Source organism: Eschscholzia californica, unplaced genomic scaffold (genome assembly GCF_041429995.1).
Source record: "Eschscholzia californica isolate CP2 unplaced genomic scaffold, dmEscCali1.0.p SCAF_2, whole genome shotgun sequence".
Lineage (NCBI taxonomy): Eukaryota > Viridiplantae > Streptophyta > Magnoliopsida > Ranunculales > Papaveraceae > Eschscholzia > Eschscholzia californica.
This window is the reverse complement of record NW_028238309.1, coordinates 2506851-2528308: the sequence shown is the minus strand read 5'-3', so window position 1 is coordinate 2528308 and position 21458 is coordinate 2506851. Positions and strand designations below refer to the sequence as shown.

The following is a 21458-nucleotide window of genomic DNA, read 5'->3' as shown; positions in this document are numbered from 1 at the left end:
TTTACCTTGCTGCTGAAAAGGGGTGGCATGATTGTGTGCATCAGATCTTAGATGCATGCTCAAGCTCTGCTCATACTGGTCCCTGTGGTATGACTGCTATGCACACAGCAATAATGAGGAGAAACTCGGGTACTATCTCTTATTTATTTACTATTGAAAATAGTCCTATATGGCCTAATGATATCCTTATCGAAGATACTACTTGTTTTTTCTCGTTGTCTGAATTCCACTCACCTGAATGTGAAACGTCTGACTCAATTGGACTCAAAATCAACCCAAACCAGCCAGTCATACGGGCCAGAGTAGACTTCACAAGTCATACAAAAACTAACATTTTCTAATCTCTAATTGACAAAATGGTTAAGCTAATTCAGATTCGGCCAATTGAGGTCAGTCAATTCAGATTCAGACGCATATAATAAAACAAACACCACGTAAGTCTATAACCATCTGCCACAACCACCTTAGGCAGTCACCTATCCGGATTGGGTGGAGAGAAAGAAAATTGGTAGTGTAGTATAGTGGTGGTGGTTGGAAATTCTGAAACGATTGTAGTCGGTGTGATTAGTACGGTTGTGCTAGAGGAGATGGTGGAGGACACGAGTGGTTGTAGTTAGTACGGTTAAGGGCAGTGGTGATAGTCACGTTCGGAGGTATTAACAGGAGGTGGTGATTGGAGGTGGTTGTAATCAAAGGTGGTCGTGATCCAAGATAGTGATGAAGATTATCAATAATAAAGTAAACGACCTAATTTTAAATTGAAAATCAGTTTGTCTTCTAAGTCAATTGGAACTGACTTCTCATTCACCACTATAGGTATGACTCGAATAAAATAAAAATGTATCTTTCACCCGCTTGATTTTAAGACATTTGGGTTTTATAAACTAGTGAATTAAATCATAATTCCATAGATAATAGTCTTTCATTTTAGTAGTAAGAGATTACCAATTTAATTAGTAGATAAGATAAACCCTTTTCTTTTCTCCTCCTCCTCCTCTTTAAACGCCGCGAAACGTTCTCGCCACGTCCATTTTCTCCACCGGTCATCTCCTCCACCTTTCTCTCTCTCTCTCTCTACAACTTTCTCTCTCTAAAATTTTCTATCTTATCCACAACTCTCTCTCTCTTTTCCCTCTTTGGGTACTCAATTTCAGGCAGGCTCCCCTCTTGGATCTCACAAAAACTTTCTCTCTCTCTCTCTTACCCATTTTGTTTATTCGATCCTTTCAATCTTCTTCTTTACTGGGTTTCTCTTTTTTTTTTTTCTCTCATTTTGAAAAACAACAAAAAAAATGGAAGAAATTTACAGAGATTTCATGGAATCCATGAAAAAACCAGCTATAATTGATACATTACTCGACGTTTTATTATGCATGGTACCGATTTGGGTTGCGGTCATGATCGGATTAGTAATCGGATGGTCTTGGAAACCTCGTTGGACTGGTCTATTGTTCTTAGGTCTTAGAGGCAAACTCCGGTTCCTTTGGACTACTGCTCCACCGGGATTCGGTGCTCGTCGACTCTGGTTAGCTTTTACCGCTGCATTTTCTGCTTTCTCTCTTGCCAGAAGGGTTTGGTCTAAGTTTAATGGTCGGAAAAATGATAACACTTCTGAATCGGAGTCAACTCAGTCCGGTGAACAGAATAGCAATTTTAGGTAATTGGGTTTTAATGGTTTTTTTCATTCTTTATTCAATTGTTTTTGCATGGAGATGAATGGGTATTAGTTACAAACGCATTATATTAGGTTTTCTTTTTGAAGCCATTGATGATTAGGTTTTGAGTTATAATATTGAGGTTATGGGTTTTTGATGTGCATGCAAGAATGGTATATGAAAAATCTAATCTTGACAATATTTTTAGTCAAAAAGTGTTGTAGATTGTTCGGCTTGTTGATATGAACTTTGGGTTTGTTCTGTTTTCGTTCTAGTTGTTTTTAGTCGAGAATGTCGAATTTGAGGGTTGGTGCTAGATGGTTATAGATTGTTATGAAGTTTGAGGAAACTATGTTCTTTGGCGATTTCCATGAACTGAGTTTTAGATTGTAATGCTGTTGGAAATGTGTCTATATAATCTTTCTCTGCAGAAAAAGATGAATATAAAGAAACTTTTTCTTTTTATTGGGTTGTTCTTTTGGTATGATCAAGATATTGTACCAATATTCTTGTTAAAATATGGAATGAAGTGATTTCATTGAGTATAACCACGTCGTTTCATTGAGGTGATAATTTGATGTCAGGGGATCTACTAAAATGTTGTCGTTATGTAATTAGTACACCGACCTCTTGTCGTCTTTCTGTTTGATGTTAAGCTAATCTGTCTTGTTTTCACCAGTTGCTGCATATTTATCCACTTCCCCGGGTTCATGGTTATTTACGCACTAAGTGAAATATTTCTAATCTCAGCGACAGAAAGTTCATACCAAATTCGAAATCTTATACCTTGTTGGAGTTTGGGGACACAATAATAGAGAATCCATGTCTTAAGAAAATTACATTTTTTTCACAAATGAGATTTAGTGACTTTCACGACTTTATATATATATATATATATATATATATATATATATATATATATATATATATTTTTCACTAGAAAAAATCTTAAATGGCATGATTAGATGCCAGAAACCTCTCAAAAGAGCGGCGGATTTTGTTGCCTTGTTGGAAGTGCACTCCCCTCTTCAAATTTTGAGTGCTCGGCCCTGTTCCGCCAACTCTTCTGTTTTCCTAGCAATGTACCTTCTTGTGGTCGAATCACGAGAAAATTACTATGAACCTATATTTATAAGTTTTTTGTTTGCTTAGCTATCAAATGTAGCTAGTTGTCGTGGAGCTTCTTGCAAAATCGTAAGGTAGTTCTTTATTTTTCTCCAGTGAAGCTAAAGTGGAAGAGGATGAAGTTGTTACAGAGAAGGATGTAGAACATTTACAGCATCTTTTGGAAGGTAAAATTGGAGATACTGCATGGCAAAGTATGATGAGACATAGCACTCCTAATATGGCATACCAAGCATGGAGATACGAACCCGAGGTACCCTTCCCCAATTAGATAGATGAATCACTTCGAGAAATTCGGAAATGAAAGGAAAGCATTTATAAACCCTTTCAATTCTTTTCGAAGCTTAAAGATAAGAATATACAAACCCTTGGTTCTTTTTGCAGTAATCTTTAGGTCTTCCATCGCATTTATTGTAGTATTTTGTTATTTTGGTGATCATTGTATACTTCTTTTTCATCAGAGAGGTCCAACAGTTTATCGTAGCCGAACTGTTTATGAGGATGCAACTCCTGAGATGGTTAGAGATTTTTTCTGGGATGATGAGTACAGGCCTAAATGGGATCCTATGCTTGCTTATGTGAAAATACTGGAAGAAAATCCTCATAAAGGGACAAGTGTTGTCCACTGGATTAAAAAGGTAAGAGATATATATTAACTGCGTAATTTTTCCTTTGATTCTCATTCATATTCTAAGATTTGACTCTATTTTAGTTCACTATTTTGATTTGATTGTCTTCCATTTGCAGTTCCCATTTTTCTGCAGCGATAGAGAATATATTATTGGTCGACGTATATGGGAATCTGGAAAAACATTTTACTGTGTGACGAAGGTATAAGCAGAGATCTTTCCTTTTAACTTCTTGAGCTTCTACTTGTGTGAATTTCTTCTGCATTAGTCTCTTGTGTCTTTCTTGGAAAATTTTTGTGCTAGTTTGGTATATCTTGATCTCAAGAACATGACCCTAATTGCATTGTTTTCTCAGTCCGAGTGTTTGACTTGTAATAACAACCTCAAATATTTGCAGGGTGTGCCATATCCAGGTATACCAAAGCGTGATAAACCAAGGCGAGTGGAGCATTATTTCTCAAGCTGGATTGTCAAACCAGGTAAATCTTGTCACTTGGATGTTTTGATATGTCAAATCATCTTATCCAACAAAGAGCTAATTTTCATTTTAAGTTTGATATTTAATATTTTAGCAATGATTGGCAGTGGAATCACGAAAAGGGGATGGGGAATTATCTGCATGTGAAGTTTCTCTTGTCCATTACGAAGACATGGGGATACCGAAAGATGTAGCAAAGTTGGGAGTTCGTCATGGAATGTGGGGAACCGTCAAGAAAATACATTCTGGAATGAGAGTTTACCAGGCTGCTTGGAAGTCTGATACACCATTATGCAGAGGCCCGAGTAATGCCCAACCAACTTCACAGATCCCTACTGAGAGCAGCCCCGATTCTCCAGATACAGTTTCCGAAGTTGAAGAGAACGATGGAACCGTAAATTTTCAAAACAAGGAAGATCATGGTGTTGATTGGAGATGGGTGATTGTTGGTGGAACTGTGGCTCTGGTTTGTGGAATTCAGACAGGTCTGATAGGAAAAGCACTGTTATTAGGAGCAGCCCGAAGACTTGGAAGGAGGTGAGTTTTCTTCTATTCCCTCCTGTTAAGGGTGCTTCGGCATAGATTACCGATCGGTAATTTTGACCGATATCATTGGAGTAAACCAACCTATATTTTGTTTATAAATACTTCTTCCTTCATAGAGATGGTGATTGTCTAGACATTAATTTTGATGTAGAAGATGATAGAAATGTTCATATTATCTTTTTAGGAAGTGTAGCTGAGGTTGTTTATATCTGCAGGATTCTTGTATATGGAAGTACTTCAGCTATTTTATACTTTTTTTGTTCTTTGTAAAAAAGAGTACTTTTTTTTTTCTTTTGGAAGTCGACTACTATCTACGTTAGTTTTACATTTGGCATTGATACATCATAGATGTGATAAGCTCGATAACCGCCTACTCAAACTCAAACAAGACCGGGCCTATAATCCAACTAGACAATGGCCTAAAGCCCAACTACATTATTTATCCCTAATAATCCCAATTCAAATAACCAAAGATTCCACCTTCTCTGGGATTCGAAAGAAGGACCTCCAGGACTTTCTGGAGTTTATGTCAACACCTTGGAACCACTTGGGCTATCAATCGTTGACAAAAAAAATACTTTCTTGTAAGGTCAAATTTTGGGATTTTTTTTTCGTATCAGTTTCGTGAAGGGAATGTTACAATCGTACTATAACTCTATAAGGTTGATACAAGTTGATATTCTGCTTGACCTTAGACGGGCGGAATCCCGACCGGCTTAAGTGTGCAGACTTTGGTCCAGTTCATTAAAAGGGTAGGTAAATTGGTACCACATTTGCCTGATCATTGTCTAATTTGTCTTTCATGGATGGGGAAAACCCTAATGGACATTTAGGGGGACTACAAATTTGTATAATTCTCCTCCATATAAGACCTTAGAGTGGACCCATTCCCTAAGAGAGGTATGTTACAACTCTTATGCAAGTGGTTTTGTACTGTGACCCCATATACTTAACCTCTACTCTCCATCAATTTCAATCACACGTCTACCGTTGGGGTAGTTCAATAATTAGTATAATTTTTGGAGTTTCTCTCTCTATAAATATCTTCTTAGCCATCGCAAAGATTGGGTTTTCTCCATGTCTTATTCTTTCTATTAGAAATGTCTTATTCTTTGTGTTTACACCCAAAGTTTTGGTCAAGAAGTCTGTGACAGTCTTACTTTTAACTAATATTTCGAGAATATCTGTTGTTCTACCTAAAATGGTGTTTCAGATACTTCTTTACATTTCTTACGATATATTTGGCAAATCTTTCACAATGTATTGGTAATATTATTTATTGGTCTGAACGGGAATCTCTTAGATATGATGCAAAATATATATTATTCTATTGTTAATCAAAGATTTCTATATTAAATTACAAACCGGAGTTTGCGAGCCGTAGCGTCGACACTTGTAGTACTATTTACGCAAACCTCTTGTGAATGCATTTGACTACACTTTTAGCGACGCCTTCCAGTGTACAAGTGAAAGCAAAAAATACTGATAAAACACCATAAGAAGCCCTCATGTGGCTGAGAAGAGTGCAAATTTTTGCACAAGTGTGAGGGAAAGTGGTAAAATGACAAATACCCAACTTGTTGGTTATAGAATCTCTCTTATCCCCTCCATCTCCATGTCCCAAAAAGAATAATAAAGTGTTACCACTATTGGCACCACATGTTGCCACGTGGCAACCTCTTAACCTCTAATGAATCTTGGCCCTCAGCTGTGAGAGACTGAAGTTCACAAAAACTTCACTTCAATCCCAACTTGCACAACTCTCTCTCTCTCTCTCTCTCTCTCTCTCTCTTTCATTTATCACAAGTCATAAGCAACACTTCCTAGATTTTCTTATCTAATAAGTGGGTGGGTGTTGTTTGATTTTTAAAGGTCTTTCCTTGAGCATATAAACTACTTTTAGTTTGTTAGAAGTTTAAGCTCACAATCTGAAATTATCAATGACTTGAAGACTTAATAGGTAAGTTGGAATTCAAAATCCTTTATTTTCTTCTAATGGATTCTTTTAAATTTCATGGGTTTTGATCCATTACTTCAAATATTTGTTCAATTTGTGGGTAGTTTATCTTCTCTCCAAATATTTCATATTTTAGTTTATCTTGTGAATGTTAGTCAAGAGTTCATATTGATCACTTAATTGTCTAATGGAAAGTAATTAGTGGGCACCCCATTCCCTCAAATTCTAATTGAAGACTAAATTTGGATTCAAGTAGAAGGTTTAAGTGGGTTATGTGAATGATTTAGTATCCTTCGTTGAGATTGTAGGATTTGAGAAACCCTAGTTTAGTATTTATATGGTGATAAAGGTATAATATTCATGTGATGTGTCAAGTTTCTTATTTGAATTATGATAGTACCTTCTAAATTTAATAAATTAAAGAATTGGACTCTTTGTTACTAACATTTGATGTTAATTCATATGAGAGTGATACCTCTTGACCTCTAGATTAATCCTTTTCGTCACGCGGTCAAAGAGAACGGCTAGATTAGGACTAAATTTGATCTTGACATTGATTGCTTGTTTAAGTCCATAGAAACACTTCGTCATCGATTCACAATTCCTAGAACGAACACGATGAGTTTATCCGTTTGTTTCCCGATCTGTCCTATACCAATTACAAAAGATTATTTGGTAATTTGTAGTTTCTCCCCTTGGCCTTTTTTTTATATTGGGACGAAAGATGAAGAGAATCCTAAAATGATCCAAAAAGAGGATGGTAGAGTTACTCCCGAAAATCAAGGCATCTTTAATACATGTGGTCCTTTCTCATAAAGAGATGAAAGACATCATGTCTTTGTTAGTTGGGAGGTCATGGTAAGGATAACAATAGACCGGGACCCTATCACAAATTCCGGGCGCCTTCTTTGCATTTCCTCTTGGTTTAATTTTGTTTTGATGAGACGTTGACCTTTCTCAATATGCACTCAGAGTCCTGTCTAGAAAGCTCGATCGATGGGATCATGGGCTTCCTATTCGACTAGTTTAATTGGTGGACCCTGTGTATGGACCAGTTTGCAGGGCTTTCACTATACATATTACTCATTTTAATGCGTTTTTCCGGTAGGGGCCGACATTAAGGACTCATTCATATCCACATAAACCAATCAATGGTGGGTAAGAGCCCCTATACAAAAAATCTAGGTATTATCATAACTCATCTCCAATGTGTGAATTATTATCCATTGTTGGTCCGATTGTCGAATAGGTAGATAGCTATTCAGTCACGAGTTCTGACAGAGAATATCTATATAATTTCCGATCTTATGCTCGCTCTCAATTAATCGTTGTGTTTGACAAACAAAATTTGATAGTTTTGTTTTTTACGGTAAAAACATGCATTTTCAGGGTCAATGGAAGGGATAGCTCTGGTATCAGTTGGAATTTCAGGACTCCCAACTGAAAGAAAGTTATCCCGGGGAAGAAAACCGCTGAATAATAATAATGATGAACCAATTACAAAATTAGGACTTGGAATGGGTATTGGCAACCAAAGCACTCAGGCAGGGTCGAGTAAAGATTCAGTGGGAAGTGCAGGTACAGGTGCAAATGCAGGTTCGAAAGAAGAAATGATGTTCGCGACAGCAACCCCTTTATCTGAACTAGTTTGGTCTCCACGTAAAGGAGTGAGTATTAAATGTGCCGATTCTAGCTTACCTGATAAAAAGTTCTCCACTTCGTGTCGTGAGAGATCAAACGATATAGGTATGATTATTTTTACCAAAACATACCAATTTTCAACAAATTTATCAGTGCTTATACGGTTATACCCTGGTCTTGTGAGTTCTGAAAAATTCGATCTAAAATTGTTTTGACAGGATCAGGTGGCAGTGTGGAAGAAATGACCAGTAAAAGGGAATTATCGGCTTCAAGAATTGACCGAGAAGGTAATCATTTGAACAAGAAAGAAAACGACATATGTTCCCAAACTGAAAAAACTTCTTTATCAGGTACACGAGTGACTACAATCTTCTATTGATAATCCTTGTTAATTTGCATCTTCGGAACTTTCTAATATATAATATTGTAAATGTGCAGATCCTGATAATAGGAGAAGTGCAAACACAGGATCGAGTTCTGGACCTGTTGTGGAAGCTAGGGATGTTGCTCGTGACGATAGTCATATAGCCGGCACACAAGAAGCATTGTCATCTGTGATTTCTGAAGTTAAACAACATAAGCTTTTCGATACTCAAAATGCACTTAAAGCGTCGAATGGAAGCAAGGAGGAATTACCTCTATATATTGAAAAAGACGACAATGATGAAAATACTAGAACTCGATCTATCCCTTCTCTGGGGAAGCAAGAATTTACTGCCGAAAATGATCTACAAAATCTGGAGGAAAAAGGTAGTATTGAAGTTGATATCGTAGCACAAAAACCTGCTGATGAAGGACTACTTCCAACAACCGAAGTTCCACGAACAGTCGAGGCCTCTGCAGATGGCGATGAAGTTCCGAAGGAAAAGGTTCCGTCTAATGAAGAAGTTAACGAAAAGATTTTAAAAGATGAGGATGACAGCCATGAGAGTGTCGAGAGTTGCAATAGCACGGGGTTACGATCATCTAAAAAGAGAAAATGGAGCTTTGACCAGCAATCGATTCTCGAGAGGAAGAAAATGAAGCAACAAGACCATGAAAGTTCTCATTTTGGATCTTTATATAAACAGGACAATTCTTTTATGAATTGGATATCGAATATGGTCAAAGGATTATCAAACTCTGTTCCAAATGATACACCTTCACTGGCTATTACTATGGGAAGTAATCGTGGGTATAATAATAATGAAACAAGTACGGGTTTCGAAACAGTTTTTAAGACATTATACTCTCCTAGTTCGAAGCCGCAAATGAAGGTATCTGAATTCAATAGTTCTCCTTCATCGGGTGATAATAAAGGTATACAACTTTTGTTATCAAATGAGGGATTCAACCAGAGAATATCTGCTGCTGGCGAAGGTCCTTCAGCTCCGCCGAACATGTTCCCTGAAAAGATTAGAGTTGAGCGTGACGAAAATGCAACATCAGGAAGCTTAAGCAACATGACATGCAACCCGAAGAAAGTCGGACTTATCTCATCTGGTTCCTCTTTCCGGAATGATTCAGGATCTCCCTCTGAAGGGAAAGAAGCTTCTAAATCTGGTTCAGTTAATCCAAGCAAGATAATCAATAATTGTACCAACACAAGCGACCCTCTTGGGAACTTATGGATAACTCGGTTTGCTCCGAAAGTTTCCGGCCACGTGGAAAGCTCACTAAAATTTCACCAGAATTTCGATTTATCCTCTGAGGTCCCTAAGCGTAAGATTCTTTCTCGTGATCAAAACTTTAAAACTTCTCCGAAAGACAAGAATGATTTGGAAGATAGGTACAAACTTTTCGTGAAAGATTCAATAGATGGTAAAAGTAAGAACATTCAGAATTACGTACCAAATCGTAATAGCTCTTTCATGTTCAGAAGAAGAGAACATATTGATCAGATGAAACACAAGTCTAAGTTAAATTCGGTTAACCATTCTCAAAGATTCAAAAATTCCGAGGCTTTAGCTTCTGGATTTGCAAGAAGATTGGATTCCCTAAGACACATTATACCATCAGAAGTAGACGGAAACGCAAGCCATGAAACCTCAACTTGTTTCTTTTGTGGCATCAAGGGTCACAAGTTACAAGACTGTGCGGAAGTAACTGGATCCGAAATCGACAATCTTCTGCATAAAATTAGCCAATATGATGGAAAGGATGAATCATCTTGCTTTTGTATTCGATGTTTCCAGATTAACCATTGGGGTATTGCATGTCCATACACGTCGAAAAGAAAAGAAAGTCATTATGATACGAAAAATCCGATAGTAGACAGTGAAGTTGAGGTTGGTAAAGATGTCGATATAAGAACAAATAGTAGTACTAGTACCATGGTCCTTGATGAATGTGGTATGGGTTCGAGGCAAATCGAGAAGGTCTCTGATGGAACTTCAAGGAGGACAAATTTTACAGGGACTGTGTTGAGAGAAAAACAGAATATAGATTTCTGCAGTTATGTTAATAGGCATATTCCTTCTGTACCAAGAGGGACTTTTGAAGCCATAAAGAGACTTCGTTTATCACGCACCGATATTCTCAAGTAAGAAATCCACTTTCACTACCACTCGGAAGTATTATTCTCCTTGAATGAGCGTATTGTTTGAATTGCTTATGATTTGCATCCACATGAAGGGCCTATTATGGGTGTGGACTATGGGCCTTACTTGCGCCAAAGTGGTCTTGTGCCTATCTCGCCCCAAAAGCTAGCTCAGGAGGCGAGGCTTGCCCTCACATTTATAAAGTGACCACTACCCCTGCTTACGACCAATGCCGGACTAACACCAACAATTTTACCTTCACGCATTGAACCTGGAAGGCTATCTTCCCCTCTGCAATGGATTTGAAAGACTTCGATAAACCTGGGCTTTGGTACCATTTGTTGGTGTGGTGGCCCAAAGTAGTCTTGGGCCTATCTCACCCCGAAAAGCTAGCTCAAGACGTGAGTCTCCCTCACTCTTATGAAGTGACAACCACCCCTTCCCATAATCAATGTGGGACTAAGACCAAAACCTATACCAAACATGACATGAAGAATTTAAAATCATGTATTTCTACTTGCATAAACTTGAAAGTCTTTTAGAGGTTAAATATCGGTTCAAATGCCTTCAACTCAAAAGCTGCATGTTTTTTTTTTTACTCTAATCATTGTCTCCGCATTTGAAGTTTAGCTTTTGAACTCAAAATTCTTAATAATGAAGCTTATGTTATTGATATTCGCAACTTTTCATGTTTTGTGAACTTAGATGGACCAAATCCCCGACGTCGCTATATTGTCTTGATGGCTATTTCCTCCGTTTGCGACTCAGAAACTGGGAAGAGGGAGCAGGGGGAACAGGTTACTTTGTGGCATGCATTAGTGGTAAATCTTCTACTGTTTTACGCGGATAGAAACTTGAATCGTCTCGTTTCGTTAAGTTTGTGGTTTTGATTGATCCTCTTACATTTCATGTAAGGGTTATTTATCTTCCTATTTTACCTTACACTTTGATCTTGAACTTCAGGAGAGAAATCACTTGGTAGTCACAAACTTCCCTTATTTGTGAACATTGCTGGTTTCAAATGCTCGATAGAAAGTCGTTTTGTCTCAAACCATGACTACACTGAGGTAAATACTCTTCTGTATTTCTTAGCCATATCCAACAACAACTTACTACAACTTGTGTAAGTTTCTTTTAGGTTCTTACCTTTTAAAGCCGAAATATATTTGTTTTTTTTTTACAGGATGAACTTATGGCTTGGTGGTGTGCAATCCTAAGATTTGGTGAACAAATGCCGTCTGAAGAAGATTTAAAAGAAAAATTTGAAGAGAAACAGAAACTCGGCTTTTAGACGATGACCATTTCAATCTTGTGGCCATTTCTTCCTAATTCTCATACAGAAAAATTCGTAGGGAACAAGAACAACTATGCAGGCTATAGGCAGAAATCTTATGTGGATTATTGTAATTCATGTTTCCGACGATTTTGATATACTAAACTGTGAATCAAGGCAATCCACATAGGATTTCTATTGAAAGTCTGCCGTTTTTTAGTTCCCTATAATTACTTTTCTCATACAATGGCTGAAGGACTCAGGCTGTCCCATATCAAGAGAGAACAAGGATTTGGGTCATATACAGAAAGGTACACAAAACACGTCTGAAACTATATATGTTAAAGCTCTTGTCTAAATCTTATTCGGACTGAAATGAAAGTGCTTTTTAGTACATTGTCTTCGCTGATATAATAATTTATTCAGTGCTTGATCTCAAACATCATCGATTATTGAATTTTAGAGTGTTTCTGTCGATTTCGTATGGGGTTGTATGTACGATTGTATTCATATTTCTTATAATAAAGCGTGTTTATTTGTTACTGACTTGTGCTTATACGCATTATTTGAGCTGCGTAAAGATGATCTAAGGACAGATATTTTTCCGACCATGGTCCTATCATAATGTAGATTGATATAAACACTTGTATATGTTGATTTTGACCCACAATGGGGTAAAAAAAAAAAAAGAGAACATTAGTCTATCGTTTAGAGGGCGAAAAAATATATTGGTGTTTTTATATGAGTGTCCACTTTCCTCCCCGTTTTCCTCCTATAAGTCTAATATAGATTCATATATATTGCAGTCTTTAATCCCTAGCTAGAAAGAAGGGTATGTGTTTTTCGCTTTTATATGGATGATCAAAAGATTAGAATTTTTTCTCATTTTCTAAATCTGACTTTTTTGAATCTTACAACCAACCCAAATCATTTCATGTACACGAGTAAGACAGAAAAGATCAATCAAGATCATCAGACATTTTGAAATCTAACTTAAGTCAATTTAGAATGTGGGTTCGTCCAATAATATTTTTCTATTTTAGCACTTATAAGAATAACTTGGGCCAAAAAAAAATCAATATGCATCCAAAGGGCAAAACAAGGAAAAATCTCTAATATCATTGCTCCATCCAAAATTTACTCAAAATAAGTGGCTTGTATGTCTTTAACCACTAACAAATTGTTGACCCAGATATCAATTACACCAAAAAAAGATGCCAATTTTCTTTCTCTCTCCTAGATTCCTCTCTCTCTCTTTCTCTCTCTAAAAGTCTCATTCTCTGCATTCAACAAACTTTTGCTCTCTCTCTAATTTGTACACATTTTGATCTTTGAATTGTTGTGTTTTTTCTTCTAAGAAGGTCATGCAATGCAAAGAAGTAAGTCAAGAAAATCAATAAATGAAAGTCACCCACCTTTTGTTGACTTTTCCCCTTTATCTTATATTATTCTTCTCCTTCTTTTCTTTATTCTCCATTCATTCTCTTTCTTAATCATCAACAATTATGTATGTGTATATATATATATATATATATATATATAGAAGACTAGTATTAGCAAATATTAATTTCTTCTTTTTGCAGATTTTCACAGCTTCTTCAATAGGATTAGCCATAATTGTCATTGTAATGCATTTTCGGCACAACCGAAAGAACTCAATGAGAGACGGAACAATCGATAAGATCGTCCCACGTTTACACTTGACTTACACCGGTCGTGTCGATAAACTCGAAAAATTCTCCCAATATGTAGGTAATTATTCTCTTATATATTTTCAATACCCAATCATTTAATTTAGATTAAGAACAGATTAGTGTTGAGGAATTTTGATTAGTTACCCATTTTTAAGTTGAGTAATGATGACATCATATTGTGTTTGTATAGCAAGACAGATTGGATTTGAGAACACAAATGAATGTAGAGAGGTGGGTAAATTGGCAGAAGAATACTTGAAGAAAAGCAAAGGAGTTGAAGCAAATATGTATAGATTGTTTGCTAAAAACAAAGATGCTGATTTGTTATATATGAAGCTTTTAGAGGAGTTTGATAGGTGCATACTTGGTTATTTTGCATTTCATTGGAGCCATGCTACTCTTATGATTAGTCAGGTACTCTACTTTCTCTCTCTACATAGGAAAATGGGACTATGACCATCCGCAATACTCACCTGTATCTTAGTATGTGGTTGGACAAGATTTAGAGAAAGATAGTGTTGTACTTTCTCTCTAAATCCTACCTAGCGGTATACCCTGATCAGGATTGGGCCAGGATAATGATCAGACGGACTATCACTCTTGTTCTACATATATATGTATTGAAGTCCTAGTATCTAACTTCCAATTTTGGTAACTTTTAAGGTATTAAATGTAGATTCTGAGCCACCAGGAAAGCTCAAAAACATGGTCATGGCAGCTACGAGGTGAGTTTATTTTGTTTATTTTCGATTCACCTAGGTTAGCTACTCCTGATAATGTCTTCCTGTGATAATCAAACACCCAAGTGGCCAAGTTCATATTAAGGCAAAATTTAATTTGATTATCAATATGCATATTTGACTTTGCTATTGTCTTATAGTTATTTGATTTATCGTGATGTTATTAGAAAACAAAGGTTCGAGAGAATTACGAAGGATTTAAAAGTAGCGAGAGTATTCTTGACACTGGTTGAGGAAATGAAGGCGATACGAACCCCACGAAATGATGAGTCACGTTGTACGGATGTTATGGCACCAGTAGCTCATAGTCAGAGGAGCCCCGTCCTCCTCCTCATGGGTGGTGGAATGGGTGCGGGAAAAAGTACTGTGCTTAAAGACATTCTCCAAAATGAGTAAGATATTATTATTATTATTATTATTGGAGTATTTATTGTTAAAAGAATGGTTGTTGATTATTTAATTATTTTAAAGAAATTCTAACTAAAAATTTGAAGATAATAATTGAAATTGTCATTAAAAGGTGTGGTATACATGTTTGCTACATTTGACATTGACAAGCAATACTTCAAATCCATATTAAATACTCAAAATAAAAAAATAAAAGCAAAAAAAGGACAATCAATCACATTTGTTATATCCTACTTGAATTATTAATTAAAAGAAATATTTTTAGTGGGCATTATTATTAAGTATTATCTAAAAGAACCCTAGTGCTTTCTTTTTCTACTAGGCCAATGCAAAGAAAGTATAAACATTGTCCAAAATAAAGCTTACAAACTAACCTTTGGGTTTGAATAGCCTGGCCCGGATCCGGCCTCATTAAGGCGGCTCAGGCTGACAGGCTGACCTAGTACTGGACCAGGTCCAAGTTGGGCCCCCTATGCTTCATATTACACTTCTGAGTAAATTCTCAAGATTTTATTGCATTGAAGTTGACTTTGTTGAATAATTGGAATGTCGATGCAACAGATCATTTTGGTCCGGAGCATCTGCGAATGCGGTGTTGGTGGAGGCAGATGCGTTCAAAGAGACCGATGTCATTTATAAAGCTCTTAGCTCTCGTGGACACCATGATATGCTCCAAACTGCCGAGTTGGTTCGTCCTCTCACTCGCTCGCTTTCTCCATCTAAACTTATTTTTATGGGCCTGGGTTGGGTTAGTTCCACATTAGTTACCGGAGAGGGTGGTGGTCACCTTGAGAAAAAAAAATCGCACTGCTTGAGTGGCCCAAGAGTAATTTGGGGTAAGGAAGGCCCAAGACCCCACCCACAGTTAGATGTTGGATGGCAATTTTCCAATAGGCCCAACACAAAAAAAAAAACAATTTAGGCAACTATATGGACCTTGCTATCCTACAAATTCAGATGTTTTTTCTTGAAACTAAATTTGATAACAATGGATAAAAACAGGTCCATAAATCATCAACAGATGCAGCTTCATCCCTTCTCGTTACGGCATTAAACGAAGGGCGAGACGTGATAATGGATGGTACACTGTCATGGGAGCCATTCGTCGAGCAAACTATTGCCATGGCAAGAAATGTTCATCGTCATCGTTATCGAATGGGGGTCGGGTATAAAACAATCGAAGATGGAACTGTAATCGAAAATTATTGGGAGCAAGTAGGAGAAGAAAATGAAGAACATAAAGAAGGGAAAAGAAAACCATATAGAATAGAGATGGTTGGAGTTGTTTGTGATGCCTATCTTGCTGTTGTTAGAGGTTTGAGGTATGAAATAGTACTTGTTCTTTTAAAGGGAAAATTATGGGCTTTCTTCATTTTAGAGGTTCAAAGTGGGCTGGGTAGCTCGGCCTGGAACGTGCCCACGCTGGGCCACTGAGTCCAGCCCGTGGCCCTGTTTTTTGGCCAAGATGTTTAGCCCTAAACCCCGCCCGTTCGACACCTCTTCTTCAGGTTGATTCTTATACGTCTTTTGGGTTTTTGACAGGAGAGCTATACTAATGGGAAGAGCAGTGAGAGTGAACTCACAATTGAAATCTCATAAGAGATTTGCAAAGGCTTTTCCTAGATATTCACAACTAGTTGATAATGCTAGGCTTTATTGCAGTGATGCCATGGGAGTCCAACCTAAGGTAATCTTTCACTAATATATAGGAGTCATCCTACTTGTTTAGACATGTAGAGATGGGTGGTCTGGGTCCGGCCTGGCCCGTCCGACTAGGTCAATTTGACCGTATCATGTAACGTTTGTCTCAATACGAGACAAATTACAAATGTCTTCGTCTCAGCCTTTGGGCACTACCTTAGGCTTCTTCACTTAACCAGTCTAGTCGATTGGACCCAAATGACCTAACCGATATTTAAGGGAAAAAGGTTTTTGTAACCCACGTTTCTAGAATCTTGTTAGACAATGTGAGATTAAATACTACAAGAATCATTACATTTTGAGCTCATATCATCTTTGAATGTTTCTGTATCCGTTAGACGTAGGCATCACCTTAGAATGTTTTTGTATCAGTTAAACGTACGTATCATCTGAGAATGTTTTACGTACGTAAGATTTGTCTTATGATGATTTGTATTTTTCTTTTTTTTACGGTTGAGTACTGACATGATTTGATGTTGTGAAGTTGATAGGATGGAAAGATGGTGACAACAATTTATTGCTAGATCCAGAAGAAATCAATTGTTTAAGGAGACTAAGTGTACTTAATGAAGAAGCCGACTCCATTAATGAACTATATAATCACAAACAACTAGATGATTATGAACTAGTAACAAAGCCTCGTTCCTCATGGAAAAGCATCATGTCATCACCTTCAAGAACACTTATACAACAAGAACTCAAAACTGCAATCTTGAATGCAGAAAATCAACAAGAACAAGAACCAGAGAACAACATGAATCAAAATTAGGATTAGATTAGTGATCCATTAGAATTGGGTCCAGTCTAGTTCTTAACTTTGTGCTAAATTTTTGTTAAGCGAGATAGATGTCTGTAACATTTTTTTTTTTTGGAAATTCTTTAGTTCCAAATTTCTATTACAAGTTTAATTGTACATAGATTTCAAGAGAATAAAAATCAATTTTTTAGAAAAAAATTGAAAACGGACCCGTAAGAATTGGTTGAGTGATAAAGACATTATACATGTGTCTAAAAGCGATGAGAGGTTTTTAGTTCAGGAAATTGGGCTGGAGACCCAATTTTTTGTTTTTTTTTGTCAAAAAGACAAGTTATCTTTTTTTCCTTCCAGGCACCATGAAAAGTTTGGAAATAGGCTTGAAGGACAATTCTAAAAATCCCTTAATTTTGTATACCTGAATTGACCTTTGTATAAAGGAAAATTTTAGAAACACCCTCAGATTTTCCAAAAACCCTCACATTTTATATAATCTTACTTCTTAGTTACTTATTTTGTTAGGGTTTGATTTTGCGAAGCTTTGCAAACTAGTTTGCAAACTGATTTGCAAACTGGTTTGCACTACTTTGCAAATTGGTTTGCAATCTGGTTTGCCTTGCAGAGCTTTGCAAACTGATTTGCAAACTGATTTGCAAACTGGTTTGCAATCTGGTTTGCCTTGCAAAGCTTTGCAAACTGATTTGCAAACTAGTTTGCAAACTGGTTTGCACTAGTTTGCAATCTGGTTTGCCTTGCAAACTAGTTTGCACTGCTTTGCAAATTGGTTTGCAAACTGGTTTGCAAACTAGTTTGCAATAAGGTCAGTTTTGTCTTTTCCCTATATTAGATAATTTACAAAAATGCCACAGGGAGCTGAAGCCCATAAAAAATTGTCCAATCCTTTTTAACCAAAGGCCAAAGTTTTTAGGGAGTTTTGGCCAAATTTCCCTTTTTAGTTCAATAATTGTCACGCTCAAGAAAGACAGAAGACTACACGAGTAAATAAAATGCGAAGAGGGAAATTTGCATCATGAAAACAAGGGCCATTCTGTCTTACTATACGTCTCACGAACTGATAATTTTTTTTTTGAGGTCACTATTAGTACCTTTGCGGAAAAATTAATTTTTTTTAGAAAACAACTACGATCTATGTTAGTCGTTACAAGACATTGATACATCACGAAGATGTGATGAGCACGATAACCGCCTAATTTAAACCATAATGAAAGTGTCCTAAAGCCCGGCAAAATAAAAGAGGCCTAAAGCCCGACAAATATATTACAATATTTACTTTATAATATATTACCTAAATTACATGGGATAAATCTTGATAGCAATCTGCTTCCACCGAGACACATTCCCACGACTTCAAAGGCGTGAGAGGGGGGTGTCCAACCGTTGCACCAAAGAGTGGTGGAACGAAAAGATCATGTAATTTTTTTGTTGAAAGAATTCTTATTATAGTAACAGCTCATTAAATACTCACCTTCTAGAGGTGTCATTCCGATTGGATCGTGTTGGTCCAACTTATTGGTGCCTAATGGGTTATGGGCCAACTAGGTGGGCTTTCGGAAGGTATGAGCTTTTGGTCGGGACTCATGCCTAGTCGAAATGAGCTGGCAAGCTCCAATCTCGAGTGTAGTCGAAATGGCATGGCAGACTCAAATCTCGAGTCTAGTCGAAATGGCCCGACAAGCTCAAAGCTCAACCCGGTCTTCGGTCGGTTTGTGCCGGGCCAACCTGGCCCATCTAAATACTCTACTAAATGGGGTTGGGCTCATGTGGGCGCCAATCACCCACTCGAGGAACTACCAAACCATAAAGCCCATCCATCTGTTGGATATCGAGAAGGAATTTTTAAACGCACCACCACCACCACCACCATGGCTTCGGAATGTCAAAATCCAAAACCCTATTGGGCTTCTTCTTCTAACCCTCCAACTCCAACCTATAAAATCCTACTTTTCTTCATCGTTCAGAACCCTAATTTTAGTTAGTTTTCAGAGCTACAGCAGCGGATTTAGGGTTTCCATCTTTTCGCTTCTTCATTTGCAGTCATGGTGAGTTCAACAAACCCTTGAATTAAAGTTCATTTTCAAAACCCTAATTGAATGTTACCATTGAACTATACTGTTTCTCCCATTTTTGGGGTTTTTTCAGGATCCAGAAACAGATGTAGCTGTAGATGCCCCAAAGAGGAGAACTTTCCGTAAGTTCAGTTTCAAAGGAGTTGATTTAGATGCTTTGCTTGATATGTCTACTGATGAACTTGTTAAGCTCTTCCCCGCTAGGGCTCGTAGAAGGTAAATTTTTCTTCTTTTCAAAAAAGTTCAAATCTTTGAGCAATTTTATGAAAAATTTGATTCATGATTTGATTTTTGTTGTATTTTGATTCATTTATTTTTAGGTTTCAACGAGGTTTGAAGAGGAAGCCTATGGCACTTATCAAGAAACTTCGAAAGGCGGTAACTTTCTTACTTTTTCATGCCTTAATTGTTGTTTATTTGTCTGAATTTCTAACAAGTAATTGAAAAATGAGCAATGCCCCATTTTTAGTGGATTAGGGTTTAAGGGATTTGAAGAGTTAGCTAGGTTTTCTGTTTACACCTTGCTACTTGTTTGAAATTTTGAAATATTATGGGATTTGAACTTGGGTATTAACATAGTTCAATTAAACAAGAAATGTGATTTGGTTTTGTATTTTCATGAATGTGGTTCCTCGGATGGGAAAGATTATTCATGTCCAGGATACAATTGTTAGGGTAGCAATGACTTTGAATATAATTAGATAGAAAAAGGCATATGATTAGATAGAACGAGAAATATCATTACGGTTCTTTTAGTTTCGATATTGTATTTCAAGTAGGAAAATATAGTAAACCTGTCGATATATCTTTTAGAGGAATTGAAGTGGAGGTTATATAAGACATCGGAAAGAACCTTCATATGGTGAATATGCTGGAAAAAAACTTTTGGTTTTGAGTCTCCAATTGTAGTATCAAAACTCTCCCACAACACAGATTACCTTACAACCACATTACAGTTCTAATATAATGTACGACTTTCAGTATTTTAGTCATTGTTATACAAACATATAGTTGTTGCCCTTTTGTAGACAAAACTCCTAACACTGCAGATATAATTAGAATAAACTAACCACATTAGTACTTTGTATACGAGCCAATAGATTAAATTGGCCACTAATGACTAGCTCAACTCGGGTTAGTCGCTGTTGTTTTATGAAATGAGTAGAGGTCCCTTCGACCAAATGGTACCTAGCTCCTGGATATACCGCCCAGTCGAGCATAGTCACCGATTTCTAATGCAGAGGGTTGATGTTAACTTAATTTCTGCGACCAATGACTGGCCTTGTTGCCTTAATATTGGTTGTTAATTTCTCTTCATTTAATATCAATGTTAATTTAGTTTTTGGGTTTGATGTTAACTTAATTTCGGCGTTGTGTATTTCCTTCATATATTAGAGTAAGCACCTTATACGTCTCATTCCAAATGTTAGTAAACTACCTTTAGTTTACTTATTTGTAGTGCTTTAAGCGCTTCTCTTATTGTTGTTTGTTTTGATTATTTTGGACCAGAAAAAAGAGGCACCTCCAGGTGAGAAACCAGAACCAGTAAGGACTCATCTCCGTAACATGATCATCGTTCCTGAAATGATTGGAAGCATCGTTGGTGTCTACAACGGCAAGACCTTCAACCAGGTTGAAATCAAGCCTGAAATGATCAGCCACTATCTTGCAGAGTTCTCAATCTCGTACAAACCGGTTAAGCACGGGCGTCCTGGTATTGGTGCTACCCACTCTTCCAGGTTCATTCCTCTCAAATGAGGTTTCTTTGGTACTGCTCTTGCAACGGAAACTGTTTTGACACTCTTTATATTCTTAGCGAGATGATCGGATTTGTTGTTCTATCTGTTTAGAGTTTTCAACTCTTAGAAGTTTTTTTTTTATGATATGAAGAAATTGTTGCTTTAAGTCTGCACATTCGGGGTGAATTAATCTGAATTTAGAAGGTTTTTGAAAAATTTGCAAATCTGCTACTCTGTTGCCATAAATCCCTTGATAACCCTAGTGAGTAGAGTTGATAACTTGTTGATAAATTTTGATTAAGAGAGAGAGTTGTGGGTACTCATTAGTATAAAACTTGAGCAGCAGGCAGTGTGAACGAATAACCTCCCGACCTGCCCCTTATACTCCCTCGTTTTCCACTCTCTCTCTCTCTCTCTCTAAAACGATTGAATGACCTGACCTGTCTTATACTACTTGATAATGGCCGACCAAGCACCATTCACAGCCACCGGAGTCATATATCATGATCACC

The 21458-nt window shown here is 37.0% G+C and overlaps 4 protein-coding genes across 6 annotated transcripts; all 4 read left to right on the top strand.

Moving 5' to 3' along the window:
• The first annotated feature begins 923 nt into the window (after nt 1-923).
• Nucleotides 924-4684, top strand: LOC147555226 (uncharacterized). The gene is made up of 6 exons (XM_086663899.1): nt 924-1657; nt 2877-3033; nt 3242-3418; nt 3528-3611; nt 3807-3888; nt 3995-4684. The coding sequence occupies exons 1-6, from the start codon at nt 1293-1295 to the stop codon at nt 4426-4428; spliced, it is 1299 nt and encodes a 432-aa protein (XP_086520025.1). The 5' UTR covers nt 924-1292; the 3' UTR covers nt 4429-4684.
• Nucleotides 4685-5949: 1265 nt separating this feature from the next.
• On the top strand, nt 5950-12365 carry LOC147555225 (uncharacterized). Of its 2 annotated transcripts, none has more exons than XM_086662202.1 (7): nt 5950-6393; nt 7780-8136; nt 8250-8381; nt 8470-10552; nt 11256-11371; nt 11514-11617; nt 11734-12365. In XM_086662202.1, the coding sequence occupies exons 2-7, from the start codon at nt 7785-7787 to the stop codon at nt 11839-11841; spliced, it is 2895 nt and encodes a 964-aa protein (XP_086518328.1). In that variant the 5' UTR covers nt 5950-6393; nt 7780-7784; the 3' UTR covers nt 11842-12365. The 2 variants fall into 2 exon arrangements, with proteins under 2 accessions (XP_086518328.1, XP_086518327.1); XM_086662201.1 differs by lacking the exon at nt 5950-6393 and adding an exon at nt 7190-7575.
• A 640-nt stretch (nt 12366-13005) lies between these two features.
• LOC147555224 (calmodulin calcium-dependent NAD kinase-like) lies at nt 13006-17321 on the top strand. Of its 2 annotated transcripts, XM_086664124.1 has the most exons (9): nt 13006-13202; nt 13407-13575; nt 13708-13931; nt 14181-14242; nt 14425-14649; nt 15227-15353; nt 15668-15987; nt 16208-16352; nt 16851-17321. In XM_086664124.1, the coding sequence occupies exons 1-9, from the start codon at nt 13188-13190 to the stop codon at nt 17133-17135; spliced, it is 1572 nt and encodes a 523-aa protein (XP_086520250.1). In that variant the 5' UTR covers nt 13006-13187; the 3' UTR covers nt 17136-17321. The 2 variants fall into 2 exon arrangements, with proteins under 2 accessions (XP_086520250.1, XP_086520251.1); XM_086664125.1 differs by lacking the exon at nt 13006-13202 and having other exon boundaries at nt 13407-13571.
• A 1658-nt stretch (nt 17322-18979) lies between these two features.
• Nucleotides 18980-21162, top strand: LOC147555223 (small ribosomal subunit protein uS19-like). The gene is made up of 4 exons (XM_086663390.1): nt 18980-19180; nt 19281-19423; nt 19528-19585; nt 20717-21162. The coding sequence occupies exons 1-4, from the start codon at nt 19178-19180 to the stop codon at nt 20963-20965; spliced, it is 453 nt and encodes a 150-aa protein (XP_086519516.1). The 5' UTR covers nt 18980-19177; the 3' UTR covers nt 20966-21162.
• The last annotated feature ends 296 nt before the right edge of the window (nt 21163-21458 follow it).